Below are 23,893 nucleotides of genomic sequence, written 5' to 3'. Positions count from 1 at the left end.
CTCAGATTGTCCCTACGGCAAGTGCGCTAACGTATCGCTATAGTTGTGCCGCAGGTGGTTGTCCCTTCGGACGCCCCGATCCCGCGGAGTTTTGTCTCCCTGGGGAAGCGTTTGCTCCGTCTAGGGTGGCAGAGACTTAGTTACACATATTGCCTTCACTCATCAGTGAGGTAATTAATCCGCTTCTGTCGGATAGCCGTTCGCAGTTCGATCTCCCGGAGCTCAATCACCGCTACTCGATAGGGAGAATGCGCTGTTTGACACTCCTGTTGCTGACGAGTGTGTTTACGCCTTGATCGTGCTTGGAGGGTCGTCTGGCCAGAGTCAGGCGTCAGCTCGTCAGGGCAACCTTTCACCTCATCGAACCAGGTGTTGCGCTCAGTTTACTGCTCCTTTGAGGAGCAATGTCGGAACGCCATGCAGCAACTTAAGGTTGCGGTGCACGTTGCCTACCTCTCTGTCCTGCAGAGGCAGCTGGTGTCACAGGAGGATGGGGACGAGGATATTTCCTCGTCCATGTTAGAGCGACAACTTACGGAGATGTATTCACATCTGGCATGCGACTCAATGTGTTAGATGATGTGTGAAGTGATGGGCCTTCGTAGGTTATGGCTGTCTGTCGCCAGGTATTCGCTGGATACACAGCAGGCACTGCTGTCTCTGCCTTTCCGACTGGGCTTGACCCTGTTCCTGGGGGCTTTGACAGTAGTTAGGGAGGTCGTGGAGGCTGTTAGTCACTTCAAGGACTCTAAGCCCTTGTTTGAACAACCCTCCACCTCTCGTGCGCGGTCTTCGGTCCTCAGCTCAAGCTATCCTGCGCCTCAGTCTAAGGATGCGCCGAAGCGGACTGCTCCACTACAGGCACATAAGAGCAAGGGCAAGTCGGCCCCAGCTTCCCAGTAAGCGTACCTCCGGAGCCCTTAGCTGTTCCATTGCAAGCGTCAATCTCTCTGCCGTTGGCCGGGACGCTTTGCCTTCTACCAGAAATTCCTGTGGGTGATCGCCTCCCGTTATTCCTCCGGGAATGGGAGAGAGTCATGTCCAATCCCTGGGTCCTGTCCACACTCAGGGATGGCCACATGCCACAGTGGAAGCGAGAGCCTCCTCCTTTTGCCAGGATTCGCTTTATTGAAAAGGTGTCAATCCTCCGTGCCGAAATTCAGTCTTTATTGGACAAGGCAGACATAGAGATGGCCAGGAGAATATGGGGTTCTACTCCACTTATTTCCTGGTTACCAAAAAGGACGGCGGGTTCAGACCCATTCTAAATCTCAAGGGTTTGAACAACTTGATAGAGGTGCCATCTTTCAAGATGGAGACACTGAAGCCAGTGATCTCGTCTGTAGAGGCAGGGGATTGGCTTACGTCAATTGACCTCAAAGATGCATACCTGCATGTACCGATGCATCCCCAGTTCAGGAAATACCTCCGGTTTTCCTTCAACGGGGTTTGTTATCACTTTCGTGTGCTCCCCTTTGGCATCTCCACGGCGCCAAGGGTGTTCACGAAACTCATGCTAGTACCAGCTCAGGTCGCCAGGGCGCAGGGCAACTTTTGTTTCCCATACCTGGACAACTGGATCCTCAGAGCGCTCTCCCAACACCTAAGTCGAGAATCCACACAGTCGGTGATGGATATTCTCACCAGGGTAGGTTGGGTTATCAATCTAAAAAAATCAGAACTGGTGCCGACGCAGGATTTGGTTTTCTTGAGGACGAGGGGCGAGACAACCCGAGGGTTGGTTTCTCTGTCCCAGGAGTGCATTATCAAGGTACAGGGCATAGTGTTTAGGTTCCTACAGTCCCTTATGGCCTCAGCACGAACGTGGCTTCAGTTGCTAGGCAACATGGCGGCGACGGTGGACATAGTTTGGCATGCACGCCTGAGAATGCGTCCCATTCAGCAGGCGTTAGCACAGCAGTGGTCCCACTCGGAGAGCTGCGAGAAGAATCTGGCTATTCCCCAGAGGTTGATACCTCACTTGCGGTGGTGGACAGATACCGGAAATCTATCCAAAGGTTTACCTCTGACGACTTCGGTACCGTTGCTCACAATTCAGACGGATGCCTCCCTCACAGGGTAGGGGGGCGTCCTGGGTGACCTCACAGTGTCGGGCCTATGGTCCGAGCACGAGGCGATCTTGCACATCAATGTGCTAGAGTTGAGAGCAGTAAGGTTGGTGTTTGAACGCTTCATGGATCAGGTTCGAAGCCGCGTGGTTTGACTAGAGATGGACAGCCAGACAGCGATGTCCTACATTCTGAAGCAAGGCGGCACTGTGTCTCCATCGTTCCTTCAGGAGGCATGGCAGTTTCTGCTATGGTGCGATCAGTTCAGCATACGGGTTATGCCCGTTTATCTCCCAGGGGAGGACAACGTGCGTGCAGATGCGCTCTCACTACGTGTTCTAGCTCAACACGAGTGGTTGCTCGATCATGAGATATTCGGGATTATCTCCCAGTTGTTCAGGTCATTCCAGGTGAATCTGTTTGCCTCTGGGGTGACGAATCACATTCCATTTTTTTGTTCTCGGATTCTGGATCCGAGAGCGATTGCCGCCGATGCCTTCCAGCTGGACTGGACGGACAGGGTGTTGTGGGCGTTTCCTCCAATTCCCCTGATTTCCAAAGTTCTGTCTCAGCTTGCCACCTAACCAGCCCGGATACTAGTGCTTCTCGCACCTCTGTGGCTGTCTCAACGCTGGTTTCCGGTAATTCTCAGGTCGCTAGTGCACCCGCCTGTACTATTACCGTGGTGACCGAACCTACTATCCCAGAACGGCGAGCCTCTCACCAATCCCAGGATTCAGTGGGTGGCCTGGTCACTGTCCGGAATCGTCTCCAAAAGAGCGGAATTCCTGCATCAGTTGCAGACACAATTCCAGCTTTGCGGAGGGATTCCACAAATGTACAATATGAGGACAGATGTGTGCTGGTGTGGAAATAGAGGGATTCTTGATCCCTTTTCTTCGACTGTAGTTGAAGTTTTGGAGTTCTTACAGTCTCGTTTAGAATCTGGCTTAGCCACTTCTATGATTCAAGGCTACTCCCCGGCTATTTCAGCCTTTCACATACCCGTTGAGGTCTATAGTATTGGATTGGTTGTCCTCTCCTCTTTTTTATGACTTGGCCAACCTGTCTTGGCAACTGTTAAGTTGGAAAACAGCTTTCTTGGTGCCAGTTACGTTGGGTAGACGTGTTGGCGATTTACATGCCATGTCTTCAGACCCGGAACTGTGTTCCATAAGGATCGGGTTAGCATACGTTTAACGGATTCATACCCTCCGAAGATTGATCACTCAGGGCCCTGTAAGGGTGGTCTCACAAGACAAAAAAGAGTTTTTTTTGTTTTGTAAATATTTTATTATCAAAATAGTTACAACTGTCGTAGGGATTTTTAATGGACATAAAAATGCTTATATGTACCCCAAGGAGGACTTTCTTCAAAGAATTCATAACCTTTTGTATAAATTTAAAACTGATTTTGATGGCCTGTGCACTAATTCTGTGTCTATGCTTGGCTTACACATACCTTTCTGCCAAGACTGTTGAAGGATGCGGTAATATCAGCCAGCTGTGTAGAGAAGCCCTCACGTCGGTAGGGGAGAGAGACTGTATCCAGACAGGCTGCCATGATGCCACTAGTGTGGTAGTCTAGTTCCCCCTGACAACGACATTAGAAACATGACTGTATCGACATTACACACTACCCAACATATATAGAGATGGATTAACTTTTTTACGTTTATTCATCAATACACAAACTAGTTTCCACACTAAATCCAATATTTCTTTAAGTATCTGCCTGCACAGACAATAAACTTCATAAACGTGTGAGCAGTGATGATAGGCAGGATAGTGAGCTGTGATAGGACAAGTGAGATGGTAAATGTAATGTATAGTTTTAACCACAACAAGTGTTTGCCACTAATTTGGCAATGTCGTTAAAGAAGAATTAAATGTTTATAACTCTATGTAGGCTGTTAACTTAATTGAAGACATTGGGTGCAATGTTTTATGAGATATTGAGCTCACATAAGTTTGAATAGTGGTCAAAGTGTGGCGATAAGAAGATAAGGTCAAGGTCACCTAAATCAACTGCTGTCTGCATAATCTCCCAAAGAAGGCTGTCACGAAATTTTGAAGACATGGTGTCTTAACAGTCCATGAGATATCACGTTACCAAGAGCTTATAAACTGGACAAAGTGATGTGGTTAATGTGAAGAAAAGGTCAAGGTCACTTATATCAACTGGTGTCTGCACGATCCCCGAACATGAAAACACTGGGTACAACCCTTCACGAGATACTGCATCAGCAACAATCAAGATGTATCTATGGATGCTGCTGAATACTTGGTCCCCCATTCTGTGGCAGGGTACAACAAAGTAGAAGGAAAATAGGTAATCAATCAAATGAGTGAAAGTATAATGTATACTTCATAATTCTACAATGATGTTTCAGATACATTTCCTGCCCAAAAGCCTCCCACCTTGTAGTTGAGATAGGGAAAGTGTCGAGATGACCCCATCTTCTTCCACAGAGAGCCAGCCAGGGACATGGGGACAAACAGAGAGCTCATATTACCTCCCTTGTCTAGACAGAAAGCGCTGTTGATAATTCGGTTAGCACGATGTCGAACAGTCTGAAACAAGATCATCTGTTTGCCACAAATCATTTCATTCATATTTCACTGATATGGAAATAATAGAACTATAAATACTAAATTCTGTTTTCTTTGCTGGCATACCTCACCGTAACATATTTGGGCTATGAATGATTACTTTCCCGAACTATTGGGGACACACTCCATGTCAGCTGGAACATTAGAATGAAGGTTTTTCAGGCTGAGTGGTGATCCCTGGTCTGTATGGAGAATGCTTCACCTCTTCTTAGATATCTAAATGTTTCCATTCAAATAGGCTTTTGTTGCTCAGATGTTGAAGTGATACCTTTTAAAAGTTCTATAGCACCAAACTAATTACAGACACATACAACAAGAGTCATGAGAAGATGACATATCCCCCCGGCACCCCCATGTTTTAAAGTACAAATAATCTGAGAGTTACTCATTGTTTTTTTAGACTAAGTTTGAATTGTTTCCATGGAATTCATGAAAATTATAAATGCCATATGTCTGTAACCAGCAAAGTCACAATGTCATATATCTGCCAAGATCTGTTGAAAGATATGAGATGGTTTTCGAGTTTTGCTCTGGGAACGAAGCCCATCTCTCCATTTTGAGACTAAGTCCGAAACGTTTCCATGGAAACCAAGAAAACAATATATCACAAAAACCTTTAAAAACCAAAAGGCACCACTTTGGGGTCTGCCACACATATCTATAAAGTTTTACTAACTGATATTAAGAAGTTTTTGAGTTCTACTCTGGAAATGAAACACACCTCTCACTTTTCAGACTAGGTCCAAAACGTTTCCATGAAAACCGAGAAAATAATACATCACAAGATCCTGTACATAGCAAAAGGCACCACTTCAGGTTCTGACTGATATATGTACCAAGTTTTACTGAAAAATATTGAATGTTTTTTTGAGTTTTACTCCGGAAAGGAAACACACCTCTCACTTTTCAGACTAGGTCCGAAAGGTTTCCATGGAAATGAAGATAATAATAAATCACAAAAACCTGTAAATACCAAAAGGCACCACTATAGGTTCAGACCAAAAGGCACCACTTTGGGGTCTGCCACACATATCTAGAAAGTTTTACTAACTGATATTAAGAAGTTTTTGAGTTCTACTCTGGAAATGAAACACACCTCTCACTTTTCAGACTAGGTCCAAAACGTTTCCATGAAAACCGAGAAAATAATACATCACAAGATCCTGTACATAGCAAACGGCACCACTTCAGCTTCTGACTGATATATCTACATAGTTTTGCAGAAAAATATTGAACGCTTTTGAGTTCTGCTCCGGAAACGAAACATACCTCTGAATTTTGAGACTATATCCGAAATGTTTCCATGGAAATGAAGAAAATAATAAATCACAAAAACCTGTAAATACCAAAAGGCACCACTATAGGTTCAGACTGATATATCTACCAAGTTTTGCAGAATAATATTGAATGGTTTTTGAGTTCTGCTCTGGAAATGAAGGTCACCCCATCGTAACACTAACACCAAAATGTTCCATGGAAAAACAAAAAAAATATAAATGCCAAAAATCTGTAAATAGCAAAAGGCACAACCATAGGCTGAGACTACTATATCTATCAAGTTTGGTCTAAAAATATTGAATGGTTTCTGAGTTATGCTCCGGAAACAAAATGATTACGGACGGACGGACGGACAGATGAGGCGTCAACTATATCACCCGGCATGTAACAACAACCTGTAAGATCATCTGGATCACATTTAGAAACAAGAAGTTAGGGCAGGTAAATATTTTGGCAAACTGTGAATGCTAAAGGTTCTTGAGAGGCATTTAGAATCCACCTGATGAAGGGGCAAGGAATAGCCCCTTGTGAAAACAATAAAGAAGAAGTTGACATCAATAACATTTTGTCGTATGTGTGAATGCTAAGGTCTATGACCAGACGAATTTGAAACCCTGTGTTTGCGCTGTTTTAGACCCATCTCCTAATAACTTGTGGTGAGAGTAGCAATACCAGCAAGCCACATGGCACAGCCAGCAAAACAGAACACACCCTATTCATGCAGTTCCAAACATGCAAGATTTCATATGCAAAAAGTCTAAACCTCATTTCCAAACTTAGAATATCTCATTTTTCCAAACGGCTCTTACAGACCTTTAGAATATCTCATTTTTCCAAACGGCTCTTACAGACCTTGTTTTCTTGCTGTGGCCCTCATACAGAAAACCTAATTAAGCCAAAAATCACACAAAGACAAAAATTCACACAGTTTCACTGGTATATGTGATGACTATTGGCAAACTCACAGAATCAGGCATGACAGCAGGTGATACAGCACATGTCATCCGAGCCTTGTTTGTGTATTCGTCCTCCAGGTACTGGAGAAGGCTGGCCCCGTACCCTCCAAACCCATCACACCAGTCCATCAGCATGTGGAACCCCTGCAGAAAGACAACTAGCAATCACAAGTGGATGGTTGCCTTGGTAACAAGGTTACCTCCTCCAAATTCCCATGCACAAAGATAGAGGATAACGATGCTGAACAACACAAAGATAACATCACATAAATATTTGTGTCAAATTAGGTTGAGATAATCAAACACATGAAAAACAGATCTGAATGCAGAAAACAGAACAAATTTAAATGATAATCTCTTTTTCACAAAAAAGGTGACAGACTACGCGTGGAATGTTTCCATCGCAAAAAGAAAAATGGACAGGAAAGCAAAAGAGTTTATCTTGGCATACAAACCATACGTTCACGTATGTCAGTGAGTGAATTGGGTTTGAATGATACTTTTAGCGATATTCAAGCAATATCACAGTGGGGGAACCAGAAATGGGCTTCACACATTGTACCTATGTGGGGAATCGTACCTGTACCTTTTGTGTGATGAGGTAAACCTTTAACCACTAGGGTACCCCATGAATACTCACTGCCTCCATGTTGTGTACCTACAGGTGGGCTTCACAGACTGTACCCATGTGGGGAATCGTACCTGTACCTTTTGTGTGATGAGGTAAACCTTTAACCACTAGGGTACCCCATGCCTACTCACTGCCTCCATGTAGTCTAGCTACAGGTGGGCTTCACACATTGTACCCATGTGAGGAATCGAACCTGAGCCTTTGGCATGATGAGCGAACACTTTAACCAGCTTTCTACCCCACCACCCCCATTGTTCAGGTAGTTGTACATGTTGAGAACCTGCAGGTGGGCTTGACACGTTTAATCCATGTGGGAAATCAAACCCATGCTGCTGGTATGACAAGCAAAAACGTTAATCACCTTGCTACCCCACCATCCCCCTTGTTCAGGTAGTGATACCTCCATGTTGTGAACCTGCAGGTGGGCTTCACACACTGTACCCATGTAGAGAATCAAACCCATGCCGCTGGTGTGACAAGCAAACACTATAACCTCCTTTCTACCCCACCACCCCCATTGTTCAGGTAGCCATGCCTGAATGTTGTGTACCTGCAGATGGTCGCACTCCTCAACAAAGAACCGAATCTGGTCTTCTATAGCATCCATGGAATCGACATTCTTCAAAACGCTGGTGCCCAGCTGGAACATGTCGAATGGCTGCTCCTCACTGGAAGAAATAGCTATGATAAACCTCAGGTTATGCTTCTGTCAAATTATACAAACATATAGGTCTAGGATCATTGGTACTACACACAGCTATGTTTAAACATATCCACTGCTGGAAATCAACTGTAACAATTCTTCTGTGAAAGTCAATAATTCCGGAGAATTGGTTGAGGTAGGTAGGGCGCCAGAGTCAGACCCTCGTGTTGGCAGGCATCCTTCAGCCACTTCATACATCAACCAAAACAACACAAGAAGAAGTTTCTGAATGTCACTTAGAAGTGATACACGTAACAGGGGAAAAATAAATTTGGAATGTAATGTTTTGGAATGTAATATAATGTTGCTCCTTTGTCAGCTGAATGGAAGCTTGGCTGAAGATTAAGATGATTTGAAGATTTTACTTGCACAATGAAGCAAACAGCTCTATAAGTACATATGAAAACCAAACAGTGATAACAAATGTGGGCACTTAACAAGAGAAGATAACAGGTAGTTAACTGATTGGTTATGGCAAAGAACAAAGAGAATGCAAGATTCAATAGTAATGAAAGGTGGATATGTACTAAATAATTATAGGAGTTCCATTTTGCAATGTATTATGCTGTCCTGGGGTCCAAAACAAGAATGAATTTTGTGCATAACATTGATATTTTATACTTATCCTGACTCATGCTCATTATGCTTAGCTCCTCCCTCTATGTGAAGATAGTGGAACACTTGAAATCCCTTGAAGTGCCCTTCTTATTGAAGCAAACATACAATGTCACTCAGCGATAGCCTCCCTGTTTCCCGCCAATATGGTCACATGACCAGCCATGCCTGTCGCTCTCCTCAATCTCATAAGCCCGACACAAGATTTACAGTGAATCTAAGTGTCTGAGAGGGGTGGTAGGGAGGGCTTGATGTCATGAGTCAGGATACGAATGAAATATCAATTTTATTCAGAAAATTACATATTATTCCTTATCCTGACTCATGCTTATTATGCTTACAGAATCTGACGGAAGGCAGTGGGTCAGGCCACAATGGATTCTGTTGGCTGCCACATAAGAGCGTCTGTTACTTTCCCACTTCAGGGACTGTAATGGTGGTAGTTTGGTCCTGTTCTTCCAATATTCATCTGTGAAATGGGGGGGATCAGATCCGGTCGAACTTGTCTTCTTGTAAAGCAATCACAGACTGGAACGTGATGATATATAGATCAGCTAGTGTTTTATGCAACTGTATGTCAAGATTTCCGATCAAGACAAGTTCCGACCCTTTTCACGTGCAAGTATCTTCATCACGAGTAAAGGGTCATAATCACTCATGCTACACTGTAGACGTGCGCATAGACTCTCAACTATTATACTCCATAGAGTGTCTTGGTCTTAACAAGTCACATGGATAAAAGGGTGATAGAAACTCTGCACTTCCGTGGATCCGTTAGTTACTGTGATTGAAAGCAACCCTCCATTATCGTTGTAAGCAAGCAGTTTCCATGCAGAGCGAGTGTTGATGTCAAGGTTCTTACTTCATGTGGAGGTTCGAGTCCTGCTGCTTTGTCGGCCCTCAGTATAATGGTTCACATCCATACTGAGATAGTGTTGCCGGATACTTCTGTAAGTGTCGCAGTCGACAAGGGCATGAATAGGCGCCTTGATTTAGTGGTTGGAGTATATTTTCAATGCTCTGACTGGGCATCATGATAAATCCTGTGTATCATGTGGAACAAGGACTGTAGATAATGCCAGGATGTGGAATTGTCTATCCGGTTGTCCAAGCAGTTGATTTTGGGTGATGAAATCCCATCTCAGTCCTAGGTGTAAACTCACAATGGCTGAAGTCAAGTTGTGTATGACTGAAGTCCAGTGCATGTACTTCTGTGCTGCCATTGGTAGGGCAAGTAGAAACAGGGTTTTCTGTGTCGTCAGTTCAAAGGATGTCCGATCTAGTGGCTAGTAGATATCACTTGTCCCAAGCTGGTGTCTTAAACCTGAGTTGTTGGTCTCCCAGCTTGAACAAGCACAATAAGGCGAGCAATTCTAGCCAAGTGCTGCCAGTTATGTTGACAGTTCAGACACATAAAGTCTTCAAGTATGTTGTAGATGACATAGGTAGTTCTCCATTTGAGGATGTGTGGCTTTCAATGCAGTGAAGCCTTTCTGCTTGGCATATATCTCAAATCGCATCCATATACCACCAAGTAAGTTGAGAGTATATCTGTGCAGAGTTGAGGTGATTAGCCACTCTAGCAGAATTTCTTCAATGTTTCAAGCATGCTTTGATACGATCTATGCATGAAGCTGGAATGATGTCGAAATGCTGTGTGCTTGTTTGTTGTGTGGATGGACGAGTATGTTCTTTAACTCCTCAAGTTTGAGTGATGGTTGTCCTAGTGCTTCAATGATTACTGAGAACCATTCTCTTGCTGGCCAGTAAGGTGTGACCAAAGTCAGTTGTAGCATCGTAGTCTGTTTTATTGTCCCGGTAACTCTCAGACGAAATACTAGACGTGGGAACGTGTATGCATTTAGTCATTCCCACAAGATGTTGAGAGCATCTGCTGCCCATGCGAATGGATCCGGTACTAGAGATACAAACGTTGGTATCTGACTGTTGAACCTGGTGGCGAATGGGTCTATTTATGGTGATCTGAACGTCTGACTGATGAGTCAAAAACGCCTCTCGATGTACCATCCATTCTGTTATGGAGTTGTCGGTGTGGACCATCAGTAGTTTGTTCCTTGATGCTGTCAACCAGTGTCATACTGTGTTGATTACTACTTTTATTTCTGGGTGGTTGATATGCAGAATGCAATTGCTGCTCGTACAGGTTCCTGCTGCGACTTCGTTGTGTAGGTGAGCACCCAAACCATGTAATGACTCATCTACCTACAGATGACTGTTGCAGACTGGCTCTGTCAAATAAGTCCATGCGCAACTGTTGTAATGGGCGTAGTTGTATCTTCCCCTTCATCTCAAAAGTTGCGCTGTGGCGAGTAGACCCAGAAGACATTGCCACTGTCAAAGTGGTAATGAAGAGAGTAGATCCTGCACTATCATTGCTTGAATCTTGACTCAACAATTCTGTGGTATGAAGATTGCTCTTCCCAGACTGTAGAACATGCTTCAGATACAACTCTGACTACATCAATAATCTTCCAGTAATATGATACTGTTTTGTGCACGCCATGTTCATTGCTGCAGGAATGTTTCAATCAGCTGAATATTCATGAAGACAGTCAGTGAGGTAGTACAAGCTGGTACAGCGATGGCTGATTTGCTGTCAGACTGATCACTGATCACAAACCAAACTCACAGAAAGCCATTCATATCAAACAACAAAAGCCTATCATCAACCGAGATCAAGGATATTACATTCCATCAGCTTATGATGCACTCCTCCAAACCCAATGAGCTGTATAAACTCTCTGCCTTGTTAAACCATCGATTACATTTGTACATTGTTGGCTTCTACTACCTCCCCCATCGTCTACCCACTGGCTTCATCACCTCAGTTCCTACCCTATTGTGTTAATTACCTTTTTATCTTGTTAGTCTTTGTTAACCTCACCATGTATACTTTGCCACCACTGTTTCATTCCTTCTTGACAACGGTGCAAGAATCTGTACCGAAACATCGCACTATCGTAATACAGAAGTTGTCATCCATAAAGTTCGTCATAGTTTGAATCATCTGGCATTAAACGGCAAACGTTGGAATGCTCCTTCCACACATGCTGATCTTGTAGAATAATCTGCATTCCTAGAATGCGTGCATGCTCCTGTGAAGGATGTACATCTGTATTCAACGGTGATGACAACTCGTATCTCAAGCCTAAGTGTCTTGATAAAGCATGTGGTGAACCTTTCCTGCTGAAGGTGTGTAAGTGCATTTGTGAATGATTATTTATTCTTCCAAGGCCTTCATCGCAAGTGAGGGTGATGATCTAGACAACCTATGCTTTGAAGAATGGTTGTGGTCCTCGTTGATGAATTGTCATCCACCTCAGGTGCTTTCATGTGGTGAAGAGTAAAATCTTGTTGCGTTGAAGGATGAGATCTGTTGATGCTGGTACTTTGTGCAGTATGGAAGGCCATAGATAAGTTGTCTGATACTGTAGATATGGGTGCAATTGGACTGAAAGTCAAGGAGTCAAAAGTCATCATTGATCATCTTGTAGGTGATGGCGTGACGATTCTGCTCCTCTTCCAACCATAGTTCCAGGAGGTACATCATGTGAGTAGTGAACTGTTGGGCAAGTGTCAGAAGCTGTTGTTGATTCGCAGAAGCATCTGATGTGTGGAGTGAACATGTTGTCAACGTCTGCGTTAAAAAGACTCTGAAGGTTGCAGCGTTGTTGTAAATGCAATTGATGAAGGACTAGTAGATGCCGCATGCTGAGGTTCTGTACCTCAGGTAGTATGCAGGAGTCAAGATTCGTTGAAGGTGTCTTGTTCGTCAGGAGGGATGATGTCATTGCTGAAGGACTTCGCAGAAGAGCTGGTCCGTTGTTTCTTTGTACCTAAAGACTTGGTCTTGGAGGAAGAGGAAGACCTATACCAAGATGACAGTGATTCTGAAGGCTTCTGAGACTTGGACATAGTCTCACTGGTCTCTCGACCATGCCCCCTTGGTACGTCTGGCAATTCACTATCAACATGAATATAAGCAGCAGATAACACACAGTTACTAGACACAGAATCAACCAAATTACTAGACTTCCCATCAGAGAACCTAAGTTGTTTGCCCCTTGCACATCCTGGAACAGTATATAAATACAAAACAACTTCTGTATGAAACAAATTCTTCCAAAGTTCATCGTGAACAGTGGAAGAACCTAGTCTCAGATGAGGAAAATCTGTGTGGGAATACATCAAATTTACTCAATGTCACAACAAAATTCACACTGCAACGATGATTAATACAAACCAAAAGCCAAATATGACATAATTATTTGGTTAAAAAAGACCAAAATAGCAAAACACTTAGCTGCTGTACTGGGACTTCAAATGCCTCAACTGTCCCCATTGGGCCATAAAGGCGAGAGTGACAGGTGTGACATTTGCAGCAACAGTCCACTTCAAATAGAAGGGAACTTCAAGGGATTTCAAGTGTTCCACTATCTTCGCATAGAGGGATGGAGATAAGCATAATAAGCATGAGTCAGGAAAAGGAAAAACATAACCAACTTACTTCCTGTGTATGTAGTCATCCACTATGTGTAGGGACTTGGGATGAAGGTGGACACGGAGAAAATCAGACCACACAGACACACTGTTGTCCAGATTGTACAGTTTACGGCCAAACATAGCATCTTCGGTCTCGGACTTCTCTGTCACAACATGGTTGAAATACAGAAACTTCAGCCTTACAAATCTTGCAATGAATGCAGCTTCCATGGTTACAGACAAATAAAATCAAGTGGTAGTAACATGGATTTATTTCACTGCTGTGAAGGCTAGCTGGAAATACTGGACCACACACACCAATATGGTAATGGGATGACAAGTCCTAACTGTCCATATGGTTTCAGGAGAGCTAAAAAGCTCACATGCAGGGCTCTCCAAAGCACATTGCTTACCTGCCCTTCTCAAAGCCTTTACACTTAAGCACAGGCACTTGAGTGTGTCAGTCCTAATATTAGTAAACAGGGAGTGAATATGGTTTGCCCCATTTCAGCAATATTCCAGCCTAGTCATGGTGGGACAACAGATGTAGACTACACGTACAATACCCTTGAGGGAAATCTAGCAAGGGTCTTGGGACAAAGAAACATTTCAACCACAAGGCAACCCTACCATAAACCATAAACTGAGACCAAACTCTCCATAGCTGCCCCCATTACCACCATGCTGATTCAATGTTTCTCAGTTAAACGGAATCACAAATACAAAGTAGTCCCACCAGAGTTTGGTTTCATATCGGGGTCATCCTCTAGATTTGGATGGACATCTGACATCTGCTCAGCCTGTAACAAAACACGGAATGTCTAAACCACATGTGGTAAAAACAAGCACAAACATATCATCCACAGTCCCAACAATATTAAATACAAGGCCAAAGTACTTAAAACATTGCCAATGTCAATGAAAATAACAAGATTCTAATCAGGGCCTCCTTACACAAAGTACTAAGTTGATGGTAAGTCACTGACGTAACCTTAGTGCAATGTTAAAGAATGGTAGTTGAGGTCAACCTTAGAAAAGACTGTTTTGTGAAAGGAGCCCCTGGTCCTTATTACACTGAATGCTTTGATTGGCATTGCACATTTCACTGCTCAACAGTCAGTACAATCTTTAGCCATTGTACTTACAATCTACTGGTACTAGTCAAGGAAAGGCATATGATTTACACCACGCAGGCTGTTGTTTTGTTTCAGCTAGTGCTGAATTTGTTTTACCATTTCAAGTGGAACAGGTTATCAACAATCAATCACCTCAAATGAGAATTCAGTTCAAGAGCTTAACTGTGAAGATCACCTGAACTAGTAACTTACCTCCACAAGATCCAAGTCTTCCAGGAATTCATTCTTTTGGACTGGGCTGGACTCGTGAAGAGCAACATCGCTCTCCCTGTAGGAGCATGATCAGAAAGTGTCAGTGTATTGTTTTCTCCACATAACACTACATATTCAGATATAAGCATGCCTAAAACAGGCCGCACTTCCCTATCAGATCAGTCTCACATTGTCTGATCTCTGCAAAAATATAATTAGTAGTTTCAACAGACTCCATATCCAATTTGCACATGTTGAAAGCAAGTGATAACAAAATAACAAAGTGATGATGATAATTCATAAATTTTACAAGACAATACGATAGTGGAAAGGGAAGACATTTCATAACAAAATGAAGAGACCCTTCAGTCAACGAAAGCTGCCAAATAACAGACGCGCTTGCATAGTTGCAATCAAGAGTAAGAACCACTAAGACTGACAGTTCATGAGTTCTGTGACTACAATCACACACTGACCACTTAACTTCCTCCTCCTTGCCTGCTTCATACAGAGTTCCCTCCTTTCTCAGTGCATTCAGACTCCCTTTCAGATCCACAGCGATGAGACGAGGTGTGTACGTCACCTCCCCCTGGAATAAACATATAACAAGTACATGTATTAGGACAGCATGACATGTCAACGTACAGGCTTGGGAAAACTATATGTATGCTTCAAAAAAAAGAAACTTGACATACTGTTCAGGAGTTAACTTACTGAGTGCTCATAACTGATTCAAACATCATTGCATAGTTAGAGTAAAACCATCACTTTACAAACTTCCAAAACACAATTAGCATGGAAGTGTTTGGTAAAACCACAGACGGCTATTAGAGGCACATGGTCAGAGTGAAATGTCTGTATTTAGAGTGACCACCATGTGCATCACTAACAGCTTGGCAGTGGTGACACACAGAGGAAAGGAGATGCCGATTGCTGTCTTGAGGAATGTTTTTGAATTTTCTCAAGTGTTGTGTGCAGTTCCTGAGTGATTGAGGTGGCAGATTATGTTGGCGCAAACATCAATCAAGAGTATCCCATAGATTTTTAATGGGGCATAAAGTGTGTGATCAAGAAGGCCTAGGTAACACCTAAATATTGCTTTGCAGGAAAGGCCCTGTTAAACAGATGAGGAAGAGCACTGTCATACTATAAAGATCAACCACTGATGTTGATAACGGAAATGTGACGTTGGACTAGCCTTCTAGTAAAAGTCTGACTTCCCATAGCCAAATGCACACTGTCTGGTTGGAGATTCGTCTCAGTCTAGGTTTTGGTTTGTTGTGGATGATCCGGACGAAGTGTTTGAACAAAGATGTCCTAACCAGATGTAGCAATCCTTGGTGGCATTGGCAACTCCAGGATGACCTGACCTGGGACTGTCACTAACACTGCCAGTATTGAGTGTATGGGTCCATAGGTTTGAGATATTCTGTGTGGACATGCTGAAGTGCTTTGCCACCTCATGCTGTGATGCCCATCCTTGTAAAAGGCCGATGACGGTGTGTCATTGAACTTCTGTCTGTCTTTTCATTCTCTTGTAGTCTATAGTGACTAAAGCAATGCATGTGGAGTACTCCTGATGTGGCTTTCAAAGCCTACAGACATATACTTCAGCTCAAGATAATACACAATATCATGATGCACATTAATTCCATGTAGTGTGTTTTACCGATTCACTACAGACATGAGTATAATGTTAAGTTTTCGTTCAACATTTTATTAAACGTTTTGACATCGGCAACCATTCCCCCCATATGTTGTTGATACAGCACAGACTGGTTTGTGTCAAATATTTTCTTACAATTCAAATCTTTTGTATGTCAAGTTTGTATTTCTGGAGAGCATACCTAAACTCAAGCTGAGACATGAGAGAAGTACACATGGGTTACATGATAGAGACAGATCAATTTCCAAAGGATCATTCTTATGTGTAAGAGAATGAATATGACCTTATGCCACTTTCAGTGAAATGGGCTTCACACATTGTACCCATGTGGAGAATTGAACCCCAGTCTTCAGCATGATGATGAGCATACGCTTTAACCATGAGGCTACCCTGCTTCCTGTTGTGATGGATGACCAGCTATTCACAAAACGTTTATGGTGTAATATGGTTGCCCCTCGCCCCATGCACTCCTTAAGCCCATTCATAACACATTGGCTGCAATTACTTAAGAATTCTAGGAGTTATAAATGTTTTGAGAATAAGCTCCCAGTCTGTATGCAATAATCTACACAGTAGGAGACACAACGGTGTGCCTGGTAACAACTGATGGTGTAATATGGTTGCCTCTTGCAACAGATTCTTGACAGAACTGGAATTAAAACAAAGTACAAATGTTGCAATGGTGATTGGACAATTGCTTGGCTTGAGTGAGACTTATTCCACTTGGCCATGTTTGCCTTTACCCAATATCCAACCTACATGCAATGTCTGTCCCTCCCTGAAAAGCACGTCATGGTTGATTTCCTTGGGCCCTGTGAGTGCCTGGGGTGTGTACACAAATGATGACTCCTGAAAATGAAGATCTTTACAAGATAAAGACTATTTTTAACGTGTTTTTCTAGTATACAGTTTAGAGCTTAGAGAATACATTGGTTATGTTTTATTCCCATTATCAGTGAACCAAAATAAACATTTCATCAGTGTATGAAATAGTCCAAAACCTCAGTCTGACATCAGGGCTGTACTTTCAAAATGTTACCAGCTCAAAATGGATTTAACCAGACCAGGCAATCCAAAGAATATTAATGAAGCATGTTTTCTAAAATTTTCACCAGACCATCAGGCTGGCTAGCTGTTGATTTAGACTGTCTGACAGAAATCTAGTCTGTCTCTGGCCTTATCTCATACACTGATTTAATACCATTTAAGTAAACAACAGTAGAAAAATCAAAATTGTCGTGGAAATTAGTTAACAATTACCTGAAAAAGAGAAGTAATGACAACAAAGACACTCCTCCCTTCCCTTATCCCTTACACATTAAACCTTTGTCATTTATGAAGATGCTAATGAGAAGGCAAATATACTTACAGTTTTGTTCAGCTTGTTTAGCTAGGTAACCGCAGAATCACTTTCTTATCAGCTCACAGAATTATGTGTTTGATAAGTCATTGCATGAATGTATTTTTCCAACCATATGGAAAGAAGCTTACCTCATTTGCATATGGAGGGAAGTGTAAGTGAACATATGTTTTTAACTTATTTTCAGTACGATAATGTCTTCACAAATTTGCACTCAGGATTTATGCCAGGAGATTGTACTGCTAATCAACTTGCATATTTATATGGCTTCATACCAATACTTAGGCTAACAGAAAAGAGAATCGATCTGCGTAATTGGGAACTGACGACATGTGACAACCAAGTCAGCGAGTCTGACCACCTGATACTGTTAGTCGCCTCTTACGACAAGCATAGTCCCCTTTCTGTGGCAAGAATGGGTTGCTGAAAGCCTATTCTACCTTGGACCTTCAAGAGTCTTTTGACAAAGTATGGTACAAGGGTGTATTGTTTAAATTAGAGGTCTATGGATTACATCACAGTTGAATTGAATGGTTTTGCAGTTATCTGAAATTCTGAGTACAAAGAGTAGTTGTAGATGGGCACTCATCATTGTTTGGCATATTGGCAGTGGTCTCCCAGGGATCAGTCTTTGAGCTGCTACTGTTCTTAGTATATGTTGATGATATTGTTGAAGGCATCACTGTAACAAGTAGTCATACTACTATCATCTACGCACTATGCATTACGTCACATGATTACATCAGTTGGTGTTCACCCGACATTGTGAAAGCACATGGAATGCTGGAACTCATAACGCCTGGGTCATTCTTTGTTGTGTTGGTTTACTTACATAAACTATGCACTTTAAACAATCATCAGCAATACTCAACTATTTGCTGATGACATAGCAGTGTCAGTGTTTATACAAGGAAACCTGCCAACACCAGCACCTGTCCTATCTGCTACACTGTCAAAACTAGCATGAAACCTTTTGGTCCCACCATTTTAACAATATTATTATCATAAAAACATTGCCTAATCCAGCACCTGCCTACTTTTTCCGGCACAACTTTCAAGTAATTTGCTTGACAATAACATTACAATCTATGTCAAAGGGTGCTACAACATTAGAATCTATATCGAAACGTCGCCTATACAGAATAAAGAAGTTGTGTATCCATCAAACTTGTCCTCTCATTCAAGTGTGTATGAGTGAGTGAACTGCTTAATGGCTCATCAGCAATTTTGCAACTATTCTCAGCAGAAATCTACAGCATGTAACACAATAAATGGTCATACGTTAGCTATTTACAGACTGTTTGGTATATAATGTAGAAGTTGGTGAATACCAATTTCCTAATGATCGCACATAGTGCTCAACGTTAACAAGAAGATTCATCAGAATTAGGATTTTATCTCTGTAGTGATATGCCTCCTTAGCTGTCGATTATAATGCATAAGAGTCAGTCTATGACGACGGGTGACACGGATTTTAGCATTCTTATACATTCTGTGCATCTGCCATGATCTGCACCGAAAAGATGTCCGGAGTACAAAATCCGTAAGTCAACTGTACGTCCAAAAGATACTGGCACTTTGACGGTTTGTTCTATTTTTCTGATAACACACATATTCACATTCGCATTCATTTACCTGAATATTCCACCAATGTGTGCCCACAAAATTTGCATAGTGACCGATTTGTAATGTGACAATCTCTCGTGTTGACATTCCCTGTGCATAACGCGAAAACACGTGCGCAAAACACCGAATCGTCTATATACATGACGTCGTGTATATTGTGGTACAATATACACGACTGGATAATTTCCATCCCCGCTTTGCAAGACGCGCTGTGATTGGTAGATTCCTTTAAACTGGTTACAGAACCTTGTACCGCCGGAGGACTGGCGTTACAGTAGGTGTCATCCGGACCTTTTAAGGGTTATATTAAGGCATAGTCTTCCCCGTATTTTCCCACAAGTTATGAATCGCGATCACTGACAGCTGTTAGTGGAATGCTCATGTTGTGCTAATACTGTGTATACTGTGAGAGAGAGAGAGAGAGAGAGAGAGAGAGAGAGAGAGAGAGAGAGAGAGAGAGAGAGAGAGAGAGAGAGAGAGAGAGAGAGAGAGAGAGAGAGAGAGAGAGAGAGAGAGAGAGAGAGAGAGAGAGAGAGAGAGAGAGAGAGAGAGAGAGAGAGCTTCGTAGACTGTGAATAGACATGTCTTTCGAATCTATTTGATGATTCATACTCCAAACGCATACGGAACGAGAATATATAATTATAAGTATAAATATAGTTGTGAGCAGCGATGAGGGCTTCTTAGATGTTATGCAATTCAGCTATTTGCATCTGTGACGCACTTCCAATAGTAGTCATGGCTACAGATAATATAGATACATACTACTGTCAGTAATTGGAAATGTGTCATTCTTTAACTTTGAATTCATATTGGCTTTAAATACAGACGCTACCTGTATTGGGATATCAAATGAACAAACATAATGGTTATCACTTTGATTTCTTATTGGTTTTGAAACAGATGCTACTTGTAAAAGAACATCAAAAGAGAAAAATAAACTCAGTGGTTGTCCATTCAGTAATCAAAGCATACATACATACAATCTGTTCAAAATGTCTAAAACATAAAACTTGGTAGCCTAAGCTGAATGTGATTCACGTTATGTTACATACATACATACATATATATATATATATATATATATATATATATATATATATATATATATATATATATATATATATATATGTTTATTAAGTAAATCTATATCAAGGAACATAACAAACATGTCCAGTGATCTAACTTCAATAACATACAGGAAAAAACACCATTGATCTTGTTGACATACGTGTACTTGAATTGTTCCTGAGCTTGTGATGAATCTTGGAAATTTCACTCTACCAGCACAAACATAGAACCAGTCTAGATGGATAGACAACGCCATTCAGTGTGTTCACTTTCGTGGTTCAACTGATGTAAATTTGACTTAAAATATTTATAACATCATACCAGTACCAGCTGAATGTTCAATACCATAGGACGATAGTACATTGCTATAGTCCAAATGATACTGGTTGTGACTATATGAATTTAAAAACAAACTAACAGCAGCTATTCCTGCTTCAGTGACAATATTTCGCTAGATCATCGGCACGAGATACACCAGGTAGTAGATGCGCTAAATCACTCAGGGTATTTTAGATGACTAATAAAACCTGAACAAAATGACTACTTAATCTTTTTATGGTTGATGTGGCGTAAGTTATGGTTGTGTATGTTTGGAATGTAGCTCTTCGGGCTGTGCTGTTAAAACCTGCTTTGTGATTTAGAAAGGTTACCATAACTATCAAAACAAGACATGTATATAGAACCGAAGGCAAAATACCGCGGTTCCACTTATATATCGGTTTATTGTTTCACAGATGACGAATGGCCATTTTCAAAAGGATGAGTGAAAAATCTATGGGACCTGTAAAAAATGTTATTTTACTTCTGGCACGATTCATACAATTAAACAATCACAGTACATACATGAGATGCATATATTTTATGCACCTTTAAAACATTTTTTTACCAGCCACTGGGTTGTACAAATTGAAGGATTTTCAAAAATATATAATCTTTTGCGAGACGCATGGAATTATTGCCTACATCTGTTGTTCTTTGAAGTGGAAAATAATTGTAGTATAGGTTCGGAAGTTTAAAAGCGCCATCTTCGTAAGTTAAGTTCGTGTGTCAAAAGTTTAATAAACGCTTATATATCATAATTCTAATAGGAAATTTCATAGTGTGACACGTTACACAGTGTAGATTTGTTAACATCTGTGAACTCGTTAATTAAACCATGGGCTGGAACTTAGTTCGAAAACAATGCCATTTGTGATTAATTTCTTTAAATGACACCGGCAAGTCAGCCTATCGCACCGGTGCTTGGCGACACGCTCCCGATTTGTTACCTCCCGGCTTGGAATGAATTTCACGTGCATTACATGCTCAAGCACAGATAATGAGGGTGAAAAGGAGAGAGATGCATGGAAATGAATTTTTAACTAGTCATGATCTTGAAATCCATTCAAATGCAAGTAAAATTATTTATAATCTAGGAAGAATATGACAACTCAACTGAAAATGTAGTATAAGTAAGTTACATTTATGGTTTCCTCGCTGCATCGGTAAGTATCCATACTGTTTTAGACATGGAGACCCATCGGAGGCCCCACGCCTAAAACAGAAGGAATATTGACTTCGGTCTTTGTTTGTTGATGAATTTACTTGTATGAATCGCCGTCTGCACTACAGAACACACAAAAACCTTTAACTTTTTCGCATTTTCACTTAGTTGTCAGATACATTCATAGGCCTATAAAAGGAGTTTCAGCAAATAGTGAGTGAGTGAGTGAGTGAGTTTAGTTTTACGCCGCACTCAGCAATATTATAGCTATATGGCGGCGGTCTGTAAATAATCGAGTCTGGACCAGACAATCCAGTGATCAACAACATGAGCATCGATCTGCGCAATTGGGAACAGATGACATGCGTCAACCAAGTCAGCAAGCCTGACCACCCGATCCCGTTAGTCGCCTCTTACGACAAGCTGAGTCGCCTTTTATGGGAAGCATGGGTTGCTGAAGGCCTTTTCTAACCCGGGACCTTCACGGGTCGTTTCAGCAAATAACTCAGATCAAATGTATCTGGTAAGCGTTAGCACTTTTGACATACACAAAGGCACGTTATATTTATATCGACAGAACTCATACATATCGCGAACTTTGAACGGAACGACTGAACTTACAGACAAGAGTGAGTGCTGGTGTGCGGTCCTGTGAGACAGATGTTTGAAGGGGCGGCCGTAATCATCCTCCCGCTTCCCTTCAGATTTTCGTGGTCTTTCCAAGGGTTAAACGTTAAATGCTGCAGCAACTTTTGGCACATTCCACCGCGTATTCCTGGGCCGTCGGTGATATAAAGAAGTGCCCATTTTCTAAATATGCAGAAACTTGAGGATTTTGAAGGCTAGTATTATTTATCGTGATGTGTACATAGAGGCAAGCACTTTCGATAGATATTTAAAGCGGTCTGAGCAGAAATATTAGTAAATTTCCTGCGCACTCTTTCCTTTCATTTGGGGCACGTCTCCTATGTTTTGTCTTCTTTTTAGCTAATGCAATGTGTATCGCCATCAAAACGGTGCATTTTAACAATGATGTAAGTGCGTAGGGAGGTGCCTAGAGACAAAGTATGACAAGTTTGAAAGCGGTAGCTGTTGTAGTTGTAGTGCAGCAGATTTGGGGAACAAAGTAGTCAGAATTTGGCTAAAAAACAGCAGCAAAAACTTAAATCGCAAATAGCAGCCAATCGGTGCATTTGAGCGACTTGGCCCATACAGATGAAATTGTTGACATTTTGATTGCACATCTGCTCAAGAAGTTTGGTAGTCATTGCAGCTGTAGTTTTGGAGATATTTGCATTTGAAATTGACAATTTCGAATTAATTTTGATTTATCTGCCGTTTGCTATTGGACCTACAGCCTAGAGATTTTAATGGGGAATATCTACACCTCGTTGCGCATCTGCCTGATTTTTTTCAAGCGATTCTGTCCACTGGTGCTCTTTGTAGCGCTGGAACAAAATACGGCGGAAAAATAAATAATAATAATAAAAACATCAGTAATTACAATAGGTCTTCAGCCTTATGACAAGAAGCCCTAAATATATATCAATATATCATTTGCACATAGAGAACGAATATATACATACATCTCTCTCTCTCTCTCTCTCTCTCTCTCTCTCTCTGTGTGTGTGTGTGTGTAAATCTATATTCCAAACAGAAGCCTGTGTTTTAACACGCTTTGTTCAAGACGGCTACAGCGCCCCTGCGTGTATAAACAGACATGTCATTAAAAAGTATTTGATGATTCTTACTCCAAACGCATACGGAACGAGAATATATAAATAAGAAGTAGTTTCCGAAATAATAACACGACACGGATCTTCTCCTACATGTTTCAATCGTGTATCTTCAGGGAGAAATGATTCCATTGGTGCGAGACTTTTATTTGTGCGCGTATCAATTTTTTATTGTCATTTTAAAAATAATAAGTTTGACTTTGCCGCGTCCCCATCATACATTCGTCCACTATAAGAATCAGTGTCTGTAAGAAC

The 23,893-nt window shown here is 41.8% G+C and overlaps 1 protein-coding gene across 1 annotated transcript in view; it reads right to left on the bottom strand.

Moving 5' to 3' along the window:
- Positions 1-19,493, bottom strand: part of LOC137277347 (protein misato homolog 1-like) — a 34,309-nt gene extending 14,816 nt beyond the window's left edge. The window contains exons 1-10 of the mRNA XM_067809042.1: positions 19,358-19,493; positions 17,122-17,211; positions 15,173-15,285; positions 14,697-14,772; positions 14,105-14,168; positions 13,394-13,532; positions 8,098-8,215; positions 6,926-7,060; positions 4,491-4,643; positions 3,532-3,663 (exon numbers count right to left, since the gene is read on the bottom strand). Of these exons, the coding sequence (XP_067665143.1) occupies positions 3,532-3,663; positions 4,491-4,643; positions 6,926-7,060; positions 8,098-8,215; positions 13,394-13,532; positions 14,105-14,168; positions 14,697-14,772; positions 15,173-15,285; positions 17,122-17,211; positions 19,358-19,435 (1,098 nt within the window). The 5' untranslated portion in view covers positions 19,436-19,493. The remainder of the gene's footprint in view (positions 1-3,531; positions 3,664-4,490; positions 4,644-6,925; positions 7,061-8,097; positions 8,216-13,393; positions 13,533-14,104; positions 14,169-14,696; positions 14,773-15,172; positions 15,286-17,121; positions 17,212-19,357) is intronic.
- Between the last annotated feature and the right edge of the window lie 4,400 nt (positions 19,494-23,893).

The sequence above is a fragment of the Haliotis asinina genome, chromosome 3 (assembly GCF_037392515.1).
Source record: "Haliotis asinina isolate JCU_RB_2024 chromosome 3, JCU_Hal_asi_v2, whole genome shotgun sequence".
Taxonomy (NCBI): domain Eukaryota; kingdom Metazoa; phylum Mollusca; class Gastropoda; order Lepetellida; family Haliotidae; genus Haliotis; species Haliotis asinina.
Note: the sequence above shows the minus strand (reverse complement) of the source record. Positions and strands in the feature narration are given on the sequence as shown.